The 13618-nt window shown below is 41.1% G+C and overlaps 1 protein-coding gene across 3 annotated transcripts in view; it reads right to left on the reverse strand.

Annotated features, from left to right (window-relative positions):
- Nucleotides 1–13618, reverse strand: part of LOC144013980 (metabotropic glutamate receptor 7-like) — a 159791-nt gene that overhangs the window by 3841 nt on the left and 142332 nt on the right. For all 3 annotated transcript variants that reach the window (XM_077513428.1, XM_077513430.1, XM_077513429.1), the window contains exon 9: nt 3619–3871. In XM_077513428.1, coding sequence (XP_077369554.1) covers nt 3619–3871 — 253 coding nt within the window. The remainder of the gene's footprint in view (nt 1–3618; nt 3872–13618) is intronic.

Consider the following 13618-nt stretch of genomic DNA (forward strand, 5'->3'; position numbering starts at 1 on the left):
CTCCGAGTGGTCTCCTCCAGGGCTGACAGGCCCTGAAAGCGAGGTATTTGGCGCTCTGATGGTTACAGGCATTGACGGACACTCTCCGGGGACGGCGGAGCCACAGTTCAGGTTTCGGGGCGGTCATGCACATAAATTCGCCATTAATAAATGTCACTTGCACTGCTGCTGGAGAAAAAAAGAAAAAGGGAAAAAAAAGGGGGCATGAGGGAGGTGAGGGTGCGGGATGAAGAGATGAGGCGAGAAGACATTGGTAGAGGTGAAAGGCCCACAGAGCAGATGACATGATGCACTTCTGGGACGCCATCCTGTAGACCAAATGACCCGCTCGGGGGACTTTTGATGTTGCGTCGTGACAGATGCTGAGGTTTGGACCACCCCAGCCCCTGCGGAGAAAGTATCGCCCCATCGGCTTTGTGCGCAATTCATACGAGATCTCTTGATGTAGCAAGTCCCCGACTGACCGCGTTGACGCGCGCGTTCAGGAAAAGCGCACGAGCACATTGGGCTGGTGACAGATGAGTATGACAACTGTTGGCTGCTTGGAGACGTGCCAGGGAATAGCTGTCATCCCGTAGACATCATTGGGTGCTTTGGAGGTGCTGGTGTCGCAGTGGGCGCCGTGATGGCGCCGTGCGATTGGAAGCGTTGCGGTGAGAGGGGGCGTTTGGCCCATGTGATGTGTGATTTGCATGAGCCGTCAATCATCAGCATCTGAGATACGTTTGGCCTGCCTCCAGTGACAAACGCACAGTTGACTATGTGTTTTTTTTTTTTTTTCAATTTGAAAGTTTTGGGACACCTTCAGTGATATTTCCGATGCTGTTTGTACTCGTTAAGAGTCGTGGACTTCATTTTCGGCATCAGTTATCTGGGAGTTATGGTGTCCCTGGAATGTAAAATAATAATAATAATAATGATTAAAAAAAAAAAATCAGCAAACATAGTGACATAGAAGAATATGTGGTACGGTACGGTACTATTGGGCATTTAGGGCATAAGCACAAGCGCGGGCAGAACACGCAAACCACACAGTAAGGCTGGAAGCCAGATTTAAACACTGAACGTCACAGCGGTGAGTCGGATGTACAAAATATTCAGTCAGCGTGCTACTGTGGCAATTTTTTATATATTAAAAAGGATCAATAAATAAAAATAGGGCACCAACAGACGCCATAAACAAACTCCAGTACTCTCGCCTACTGCATGACTTTTGTTGCTAGGCAGCACCGTGCTCCGACATTGAGGAAAGGCAAGTCTACATGCACACAGACTCGAAGAATTTCCAGGTTATTAATTTTTTTATATATAAAATAAAAGAAAACATTGTGCGGAGTTTGAGTAGTCCATATACTTGACTGAATAGACAGTATTAGAAAGACCAAAAATAAAAATAAAAAAAGCCACCTGGTCTGTCACTGCGACTTGCTTTGGATTCATGACTGTTGCACCAACAGGAAGTGTCAATAAAACTAATTTCATATGCCAAAAATGCTCATTTACAATATGTTGTTGATTAGAATGGTACGAGCACCAGTCACCTCGACCAGACATGAAAATTTGCATAGTACACTAAAGCAAACAACAATCCCAAAATGCATTCTCAAAATTCTTAAGACCCATGAATGATGCAGAAAATAAAACGCTAAAATTAATGATCACGATTATTATTATATTTTTTAATTGATATTGAAATCCTGATTAATAAACACAATTACATTTTCGAAATTTAGTATTTATTTAATACCAAAATACAATTGGTAAGAACAATCATGGAATAAAATAATATATTTTTAAATAAGAACGTTATTGCTTTGCGCACCTTGGCCTCTTAAGGGCAGTGTGGTGCACGCATTGAGAAAAAACGAGTAGAAGAAGAAAGTTGCCTTTAGACGTTTTTTTTTTTTGATCATGAGAAGCCGAAATTGAAATCGTGTTTATATTACAATGTGTTGCCGAGCCCTACGATGAGCTGACCAAGCAGCATAATACTGGAGGATCACAGCAATCCATTCGAACGAATATTCCTAATCAAATGTATCATAATGTTTCACTCATTAATGTCAAAAATAGTGATAGACCGTTTTTTTTCAAGGCCGTTCCCGATTATTAGTAGTCAAGGAGACCGATAATCGATATTTCAAGCCGATGTTCATTTGCGGTAAAAGAGAAAATATTAGCGTCAAAAAAAATAAAAAAATAAAAAAATAATAATGTCTTTAAATTTTAAACATATAAAGAATTGACAGCTTTGTTTAAATATAACACAAATTGCAGGGAAATTGCAAGTAAATAGTCCACTAATGATTTCTACTGTAAATTGTTTTCCAAAATGTCAACAAAATTTTGTGAAATCAGATTTGTGAAAACGCCAATGCTGATATTTGTCAAAATGGCAAACATTGGCACCGAAAATCAGTCTATCCATAGTAGAAGAATTTAAATCGTTTTTAATTTGTACGGTGTCCTTGAGTGTCTAGAAAGGCACCTATAAATATAATGCATTATTATTATTATTATTATTATTATTATTATTATTATTATTATTACTATTATTATTACATGTAAGAAAAACATCCAGACTTGAGGCGATATAATGCTGCAAAAAGCTTCCATGGAATGAGAAAGAGGTGGAGTTTTACGAGAGGCGGAGTTTTACGAGAGGCGGAGTTTTACGAGAGGCGGAGTCCATGACACTTAAATGGAATTGCATTCAAGCTATTTTCAACCCTTTCAATTGGTTAATATTGTGTCAAAACCACAAACAACATGGGGACAGACCAACTGTATCAATTGAAAAAATATGAAATTGACCTCAATTGGTGTTTGTGCCCGACAGGCGACAATTTGGGAGGTCATTGATCAGAGGCTGGCTCACAATCTCAGTTTGAGTTCATCCCAAAGTCGTTTGCTTGCAAATTTTCCGCAGCAAACTCATCCAGGCAGCCCTTTACTTCCTTCCTTTCCTTTGTGCACTGCCGCACAGAAAAGCGCCTTCCTCGAATTTCCCACGTCAGCTACAGTACAACTAATCGACCAAGGTGTCTAACAAGGTTAACAAATTAATAATTAACAACTGAATTCATTAAATGTGTCCCAACAGTCTTATTTCGACCGCACACCAACACCCAAACCGAACAAATCATTTTGATCACGTTGAGTCCGAGCCTGGCGGTCTGAGTAAGACGGATTATCCGCTTCCATTCCATTGATAGAACTCTCAATTCGACTACTTTGTCTTCAAATCTCTCCGTCCCTCCTCTTCCTCCGGCGCACTCGGGTTAAAGGTCTTGGAGATAACGGAAACTCTGTTCTATAGGCATTAGACATACTTTTTACCCCGACGCACAAGCAATTAAATTGGCCAAATGGGATTTCCAGGCGCTAGAAAGGAAGTCTAAGAAAGGCAGGGGAAGTAGCAAAAAGACATATCACTTTTACCCTCCACGGGAAACCGTTTAAAAAACCTCAGTAGCACAGATAGAAATGCAGATCCTGTGACATTTCCTCGAAGTTCAACAAAACACGCTTTGCCGAGGGAAGGAAGATATAGCTGTCAGGTTTATCGCAGCGTTATGAAGCTTTGTGTCTGCTTGACGAGACGTAAAGGTTACTCACTCATGGGGTCGGCGGCCGGGTTCTCGCACAGCTCAGTCTTGGCTTCTCCGTTGGGTCTCTCACTGGGCTTCTGCGACAAGCGCGACGACATGGTGGCGGCCGTCACCACCGCCTTGAAGCTACGTTTTCTCTTCTGCACGTTGAGCTCGGGGTGGAAGATAATGATGTACACCTTGGGCATGTAGAGCATGCCCAGTGCTACCGAGGCACTCAGGTTCATGGAGATGGTCAGCGTCGTCGTCTGGATGTACAGCTTGGAGGAAACACACACACATAAAAAAAACAGAGTTTAATTAAGGACAACGAGTGTCAAAAATGGGTCTGAATTGGGTGGAATTCAAACTGTGGTTTTGGATTTGATGCAAATGAAGCTTAATGATGGTGAAACGTCATCCAACATCACTCCCAAGGTAAAAACTACCAACAACTGTCATGTTTTGGTTCGGTGGGGTTAGGATTTTGTTTTCTGTTGGTGTTGTTTGGGTGTGTTTGTCTGTGGTTGGTGTTTTTGTCATGTAGTCCTCATTTCTTCCCTTGTCTCGTTATGTCTAACCACGTCCACCTGAGTGTGTCTTCCCTTCCCAGTGTGTGACCAATCAGTGCCCTCAGCCACTTGTCCCCCCCCCAAGTGTGACTCTTTAGGTCATTAGTGTTGGTGTATTTAGTCTGTTGTGTTTGTCCAGTTGGTGTGGGTGCATTGCTGGTGTTATGTGGGTCATTCTGTCTCGTCTATTAAGCTTTGAGCTGTGTTGTCAAGCTTCCGTCACGTCGCGTCACGTCCTGCGACAGAACGCGACAGAATGCGACGCGACACGTCAAGTTCTGTCACGTCACGTCAAGTTCTGTCACGTCAAGTCGAGTCCTGTCAAGTCCAGTTCTGTCACGTCAAGTCCATTTCTGTCACGTCAAGGCAAGTCAAGTCAAGTCCAGTTCTATCACATCAAGTCCAGTTCTGTCAAGTCCAGTTCTGTCACGTCAAGTCAAGTCCAGTTCTGTCACGTCAAGGCAAGTCAAGTACAATTCTGTCACATCAAGGCAAGGCAAGTCCAGTTCTATCACGTCAAGTCCAGTTCTGTCACGTTAAATCCAGTTCTGTCACATCCAGTCCCGTCTAGTCAAAGTCTTGGTTTTCCTGCCCACTTGTCAATAAATCACCCTACGTTAGTCATTTCCTTTGTCTGTTCAGTCTCCTCACATTTGGGTTCACATCTCTCACTCCACCTCGAAACCGTAACAACAACTAGGGCTGAAACAGTTTGAAATATAATCGAATTGCGATTTCTCTCTCTCTCTGTCTCTCTCTCTCTCTCTCTCTTTCCTCGATGATGTGCTTGCTCGTCAATGTGCTATTGTTTTATCAAGGTCGTCTACCCTACCTCAACTCATATAATAAACAAAATCAGGTTTATTATATATGGTATGTTTGGTCTTAGAGGTTGACCAAAAAGCCAGTAAGCATGAATTAAAATGAAAGACAATTCATTTTTCTACTTCAACACTTTGGGCTCTATTTTCACAGGAGCAAATGCGCTCGGCGCAAAAACTGCCGCATCTTCATTTTTGTGCTTTGGAAAGTCGAATTTAAAATGTTGCCGAATTTGACAGGCAGCTCCACGCCTCACTGGGTGTTTCAGCGCAGCCACTTTGTTTTCTATTACACACTCACGTCAAGAGCATACAGAAGGCTTTGATGCAGCATGATGAGGTGGCTTAAATCAATGGCAGTTATAACAAAAAAGGCCAGCAGGTGGCAGCAGAGTATAAGCGATCAGCCATGTTGCAACAAGCTCTTTTTGACAGTGTTTTCACCAGGAATGTGAATATTGATGAAACTTTGCGATATTTTAATGCTAATTGCTGCAAAATGGATACAAATATACTTTTCTTCCTGATGATGACTCTAATCTTTCTTTTGGTAGGTTCCATGTTTTTATAACAATAGAACACAATATTCTGTGGGCTTTGCAAAAATCAGTCAAAATTCAACAGCCAGGAACAAAGTGGGTTGCTTCAGTGAAAATGGCTGGGAGTGAATGAGTTAATCATTTTCGGAAGCAAATCGTTTAATGCATTATTATTATTATTATCATCATTATTACTACTACTATTATTATTATTGTACCCTGCTTACTGGCCAAAGCCAACTGGGATAGGCTCCATCACCCCCACGACCCTTGTGAGGAATAAGCAGTTAAGGAAATATGTGTAATGATGGGAACTTTCACCGGCTCATTTATCTTTTATGCTCGCTATATTATTAATAACAGCCAGGAGACTGTATATTCTCAACTCAACTCAACTCAACTTTATTTATAAAGCGCTTTAAGAACAGGCGTTGCTGTATACAAAGTGCTGTACATAAACAAACACAAACATCAGTTTTGCGGTAAAGAAGAACAAAGCAAACATTTTGAAGTGCGAATACAGGTTGTTTTTTTTGTTTTTTTTTTGTTTTTACAAGTTGAACTATTTACTTGATGCCAGAAAGCTCCGCCTGGTGGCCCGCCAAGCCTATAGAGCATTGGGGGAAACCCTGCATAGCTAACAAAGCCTACCGACCGACCAAGATCAAAGCATTTTGCCCCAAATTTAGTCTTTGAAATGTGAAATAATTAAATGTATTTATAAATGTTTAAGTTTTTATTTTAGAATTTTCTTCCTTCAATTTTAAATTTGTGATTTCGTTAGCTCAAATAACCTTGGTGCGCGACAAGAGCAATTAATCACAGTGGAACATCATCCAATCCAACCTGCGGCTGCAAAACCTGAGACAAATGCGGTTGAAGGACATAAACGTCAACCGCTGGCGACTCCCATGCCGTCATCAGCCTCCTTCCCACTTCCACTCCTGACAAGATTGATAGACCCGAGCTGAGTCTCTCCACCTCGACATTCCGTCATGTCAGGCATCTCGTTGGGCCTCCGCAGCTTGCGCCGGATCGGCGTGAAGCGTCTGAGCTCCGACAATCGTCTGCATGCGAATGCGACTGCGTTGAATGACTGGCAACGTTTTTTTGCATTTTTGACAGCGCGTTCATTTGTCTTCCTGCAGCGCCGCACGCAGCCGCCTGTGAAAGGCTTTCAGCGCGCTCCGTGTTCAGATCATTCAGGAGACCGCCATTGATGTGAGGCGCCCGCTTGCATTCCTCCGTGGCATCACGCGCCGCCTCGCTTACATAACACCTTTCACATCCTCCTCTTGCCATTGTGATCTTACGCAATCCGCATCACGCAGTTGTTTAACTATTAATTATGTTCTTAAAAGAATCACTAGAGGAGGGTAGCCTACATTGTTGTCAAGTGTTTCTAAGCCTTTATGGAGAGCCAAGGCATCCATTTTTCAGAAAACAAATCACCCGGCCAAACACCCATGCTGAAATGATGATCTCGTCTCCATTTACTCACAAATGGACTTACTCAGTGTGAAATGTGAAGCGGATATCCTTGCAGGAAATCATTCAAGTTATTAGGATGTATGAATGGCAACAGGGCGGCACGGTAGTCGAGTGGTTAGCACGTCCGCTTCCCAGTTCTGAGGTCTCCGGTTCGAGTCCAGGCTCCGGCTTTCCTGGGTGGAGTTTGCATGTTCTCCCCGTGCCCGCGTGGGTCTTCTCCGGGTACTCCGGTCTCCTCCCACATTCCAAAGACATGCATGGCAGGTTAATTGGGCGCTCCGAATTGTCCCAAGGTGTGCGTGTGCGTGTGAGTGTGGATGGTTGTTCGTCTCTGTGTGCCCTGCGATTGGTTGGCAACCAGTCCAGGGTGTCCCCCGCCTACTGCCCAGAGCCAGCTGAGATAGGCGCCAGCAGCCCCTGCGACCCTTGTGAGGAATAAGTGGTCAAGAAAATGGATGGATGGATGGATGGATTTAGTTGTCCTTTCACCAGACTTACACCTTTTTTTCCCAGATAAATATATCATTTTTTTTGTTTGACTTTGAAAATTCGTAATACGAGTACTATAATGTCATAGTTTTGTTATGTCTTATTTTCAGTGATGTATATTGACTTTTAGCACCGTCTCGTGGTGAAAAGTGTATTGTGTCTGACTCACTTGAGTTGACATCAGTTTTCAATAACACTCCTGAAGAGCGTTGGCCCACGTAAGGCTGTAAGTAATTATTTGTGTTCAATTGCAAAAACCTTCTGAAAGCTATAAGGAAACAGTAAGTCCAGTTGAATGTTTCAAGAAATTAAAGTCTTGGTAAAAAACAATCATTGAAGACTTTAGCATTCGTTAGCCTCTTATGCTAAGCGGACTTGAGTTTGCTCACGAAGCTAGTGTCTCTTGGTTGTTTTATCTACTCAAATTCAGAACGCATATCTTAACAACATAAAAGTTGGTGTGATTATTATTTCTTTACATTTTGTGATTGGTGTATGCTAATTTAGTTGGAAAAAAATGTTAAATAAATTAAAGAGTTAAAAACTACAAGAAGCATCTCTTCTGTTAACTGTCTGTCTGGATAGAGCAGTCACAGTCTAGTGAGGACAGAATAAGCACTGCAGGGTAACAGTCAACTCAGCTCATTTCTCAACAAGCAGCAGTTTTGCAGATAGTGAGCAATTCAAAAAAGAAGCATCAAGCCACTCCCAGTGACTTAATGCCACAGTAGCGGTGTGATAATCCTTTCAAACCAGGGGGTCCCCCAGCCACCAGTCCAAACAGAGAGGCAGACAAAAATATAACAATAATATATTGGTGTGCCGAGTTGTAAAAGATGTGAATGGGAGAGAGAAATCCCGATTGGCGCAAGCGTATTACTTAGCGCAGGAAAAGAAATGACAGCATTCCCTCAGTAGCAACGAGGGAAATCTAACAATAGATGGACTACAGATGGAAATTACCTTTATGCTAAATCTGGAGCTAGCATCACTTCATGCCTTTTGATAGTGATTAATATGTGTACACATTGTCCATATATGACATCCATCCATCCATCCATCCATCAATTTTCTTAGCCACTTTTCCTCACAAGCGTCAAGGGGGTGCTGGAGCCTATTGCAGCCGTCCGGGCAGTAGGCGGGGTACACCCTGAACTGGTTTGTCAGCCAAAGACGAACAGCCATTCACACTCACAATCACTCCTAGGGACAATTTAGAGTGCTCAATCAACCTGCCAAGCATGTCCTTGGAATGTGGGGGGGACCAGAGTACCCGGAGAAAATCCACACAAACATGGGAGGACATGCAAACTCCACCCAGGAAGGCCGAAGCCCGGATTCGATCTCACATCCTCTGCACTGGGAGGCGGATGTGCTAACCAGTCAGGCACCGTGCCGCCTCCATATATGACATATATGAATAACACTCTTTTTATATTTATTTATTTTTTTGCAGAAAAATATATCCCAAATTGAGGTGGGGGAGGCGGGGAGTTATACGTGGGGCTTACTGTACTGCCATTGACAAGTATACTTGTCAATGACCTTTTTCTCTACGGGGAAGGACGGGGGAATGTCTGATTCTACTCCACTGTAAATTTCAAACTTGGAAACAACTTTACTGGCAAAACCACCTGTAGATGACATCATTGCCCCATTTTAGATATGAGATCAACACAGTTCGAGAGTCCAATGGGAGAAATGGATGCATATTCTTGACTACTAATTATAAAAGGAAAACGGCAGAAAGGAGAGTCTATTCTTTCATTTGGTAGATTTGGTGTATACGCTCTAAAATGTTTGGCACTGATTAATAACAAATGGAAATTTGTCACATTGTTTAGATGGGATAGATAAAGAATAGCAGCAAATCGGGGGATTGTATTATACACAAGTACAGAGAAAAACATGCTTTTAGGCATGATTTTTTTTTGGAAGGAGGGCATATTAAAAACGGGTGTCTGTTATTGACAGGATTTTACGGAATTAGACTTTAAACGTTCAGGATAAAAAAAAAAAAAAAAAAAAAAAGGGTAACGGATCGCCAATCCAATCAGAAGATAGACCAATATCCATATTGATCCAATATCCATATCCATCCACTCTTTTGAAACATATTTGTTCGCTGTATAGTTGACCCCCGCTATTTACAGTTGATTGGGACTGGCCCCGTCCACAAGTAGCCAAAATTCACATATAATTGATGCAACATATTATATATATATATATATATATATATATATATATATATATATATATATATATATATATATATGTCAGCGATTTTTTTCATTCAAATTTAGAAAATACTAATCAGTAAGCTTGTAGAGTGTAAGATTTATATGAAAATGTATTATTTATTTATCTGAAATTTCAGTCTAATAGAGGTTGTAATCTGTTTCATGTTTGAACAACAATAAAATAAAATATTAAGGCTTAATGTTCCGTTCATATAACATTCTTCCATGCTCAAGGTGTGAATCCTAAAAAAAAAAAAAAAAAAAAAAAAAAAATCGATTCTGCCGATTATTGAATCGATTCGAGAATCGCGCGATGTAGTATCGCGATATATCGCCGAATCGATTTTTTTTTAACACCCCTAATATATATATATATATATATATATATATATATATATATATATATATATATATATATATATATATATATATATATATATATATATATATATATATATATATATGGGGTGTGAATTGCCTAGTACCTGACGATTCGATTCGTATCACGATTCACAGGTCACGATTCGATTCGATACCGATTAATCCCGATACGAATTTATAAGTCGATCGTTGCGATTTTTTTTCATTCAAATTTAGAAAATACTAATCAGTAAGCTTGTAGAGTGTAAGATTTATATGAAAATGTATTTATTTATCTGAAATTTCAGTCTTATAGAGGTTGTAATCTGTTTCATGTTTGAACAGCATTAAAATAAAATATTAAGGCTTAATGTTCCGTTCATATAACATTCTTCCATGCTCAAGGTGTGAATCCTAACCCGAAGTCAGACGTTTTGTTGAATATTTTTCCATTAAAAATGGAAGTTTAAAAATCGATTCACACACACACACACACACACACACACACACACACACACACACACACACACACACACACACACACAAAAAAAGGCAATGATGATAAGACGTTGAATCGGTAAGACTACCGAATGAACAATTCTGAGCTCTTAAAAAAAAATTTAAAAAAAAAAAAAATCGATTTTTTTTAATCGATTCGAGAATCGCGCGATGTAGTATCGCGATATATCGCCGAATCGATTTTTTTTAACACCCCTTATATATATATATATATATATATATATATATATATATATATATATATATATATATATATATATATATATATATATATATATATATATATATATATATAATTGGCGGGGAACGATTCACAAAGATATATTTGCAATTATGAAAGAATAATTTTCCTACAAATCAAACTGAAATTGTTTCCCCTCCCACAGCGCTCCCGATGATTTCTCACGGTGCCCTAGGTGGGAATCAGGGCACTAATTTAGCCCATTTAAAAGCACGGCACGTCACTTGTCCCGACGTTCAGTCTGCCGCTGCTATGCGGAAGACACCGTAATAAACACATTATAGCTACCAGGCGGAATCTGCAGGGCGGCGGCGAGACGGAATCACCGAGGGAAGGAAATGAAGCAACGGCGTTATTTGCATACACTTTTTGTAAACAGCATGACTAATGGTAATTTCTTGAACAGGACGCTGGCACATTTACATAGCCGCCATGCTTTTGTCTTTTGATCTACGCCAACAATTCAGAGGCGAGATCATCATGCAGCCAATATTGACACACTCTGCATCCCTTCCTGTTTCTCTGTGGGGGGAGGCATGGAGCCTGCACGCCATGCATTAGTAACCATATGAGTATCTGAATGATCTGTGAGCACGCTGTTCTACAGAGCTGTAGCAATGTGTCATTTTTATGCGAGTTCCTTATGAGATAGAAGGGCAACCAATAAAAGCAGCGTGCGCCCATGGCGTAGGATATAATCACCAGAGATTCCCCACCTTGTGTTTGGTTGTAGCCGGTCTCCATAGCAACACTCGCCTGTTTGGTGTGCGGCGCAACACGAGCGGAAGACGCTTTTTTTTTTTTTTTATGAGATTTTGATACCTTCAACGCGGCGACAATGACCCTTTTACAGGTGATTTATTGAGCGTGCAGCGGTTGGCTGGCAAGCATTAGCCGCCCGCTCACATTCATCACACCCAAGGAAAACAGCGAAGGAGAAAGTGTAGCAGTGCGGGCCGAGCGATTCCCTTATAGTGTCTCTAATCACCGCCGTCGTGCCGTCGTTTGAGCTTGACCCAATTTCCTCGCCCTCTCACCCACCCATTAAATGTCACAAAACATCCATAATTAATTCCTGTTGCTTTAACATAAATAAAATACATGAAGTCAATTTCAGCAGCTGCTCGGCGACTCTATTTTTAGCCGCCCTAATGATTTATTAACGCCCTCATCGGGAACCGAGCGTCGGCTTTTGAACGTTGCATCTCATTGACAAGCCCGAGTGCAACATCCAACCCCAACAAATGACACGTCTCCGTTTGAGACAAAAAGCTGTTGAGCGTAATTCTCATAATTATAGCCACCAGGGATACACTTAGTGCGAAGGCAATTTAGCAGGCTATGGTTGAGTAACGTGGATGTGATGAGGACTTGATTCGGTAAGTGACAATCAGGATGGCCACACAAAGCCTTCAATAATGGATCCGGGGGATTTGGGTTTCCTCTCAACTACCTGCGCCTCTTTTGTTGTCGGGGCTGGCCTACTTTCGAGCCCGGCTCACGCCATGAATAACTCCGTCTGGCAATGTGCTGAAAAGCCCGCATCCGCTCTGACTTTACTTCAGGAGAGCTCGGCAGTGAAGGTCTCAATTTTTCCAGACACTCGGGGTTGAGGATGAATCTTTTGATAATTGGGTTCAGATACAGCCTTCATTTGTTGTAATCGGCATCTTGGAGAAGGCAATTACGAGATGGCTTTGAGGTGTGTTGAATCAATTTGTTTCTCTTGGGAAATAATCCATATCTTGGTAGTGACGAATGGCTGCAGGTTGTGACCTGTTACACAAGGTCCTGGAACCACTGATGGGAAAACAACAGGAGGTATGCAGCTTTGTCTACCTCAGGGTCGCTCTTTGAACATGTTCAAAAAAAAAAAATTCCAGGATGACTCTGAAGAGTTCAGGTTTACCGTGAATACAAATGTGGAATACAAACAATATTTGTTTCTGTTTTCAATTCAAGGTTATGAAATGATGTTGCTGCAGGATGTGAGAAAACATCGGGAAAGTTTGGAAAACAAGTGACATGATGACATAGAAATGAATGAGTGTTTTGAAGGAAACTAGATAGAGTTACTCTGACTCAACTGTTGGGGTATATTCAATTAGTGGCCTTCCCTCAGGTGGTCACTATTGAACTATGGACACTAAAACATGCAAACATTCCAATAGCTTCTTCCCTCTTGCCCTTCATTTACCTAAACAACTCAAAATTCCATAGAGGCACCTCGCAAATGTTGCTGATCAATATTCCACAGCAATAGACACTTTCAAGACTTTCTACATCATTGCTCATTCAAAGTTGTGTCACCATGACTGCACTACTGCTCTCTCGTGAATTGGTGCGAAAATGATCTATCTGCACAATTGTCGACCACTGGATGGCAGCACACTATTTTATTTGCCACTGTGTCAATTTGAAAGAAGAAGAATGACAGCAGGAAATATTCCAGATCAGCTTTGTTTTGTGCTGAAGATTATTAAACGTCAAATCCTCTTTAATCCTGCATTTTATGCCTACAGAAAGTGACGGCCATAGCTACACTTTATAATGTAGATCTTTGGCTATGATGTTTTCTGTATATTGTGAGATTATAAGTTTGTTAGTTTAGGAAAAACAAGATTTGCTTACTGGAAACACATGAAGAGATCGGTACACTGTACAATATTGTGTTATGTGTTTATCTTGCCATCTCTCAATATATGTGTTTAAATGTGTTTGTATTATTTTACAAGTGTGTTTAAAAAAATAGTGCC

Source organism: Festucalex cinctus, chromosome 2, assembly GCF_051991245.1.
Source record: "Festucalex cinctus isolate MCC-2025b chromosome 2, RoL_Fcin_1.0, whole genome shotgun sequence".
Taxonomy (NCBI): domain Eukaryota; kingdom Metazoa; phylum Chordata; class Actinopteri; order Syngnathiformes; family Syngnathidae; genus Festucalex; species Festucalex cinctus.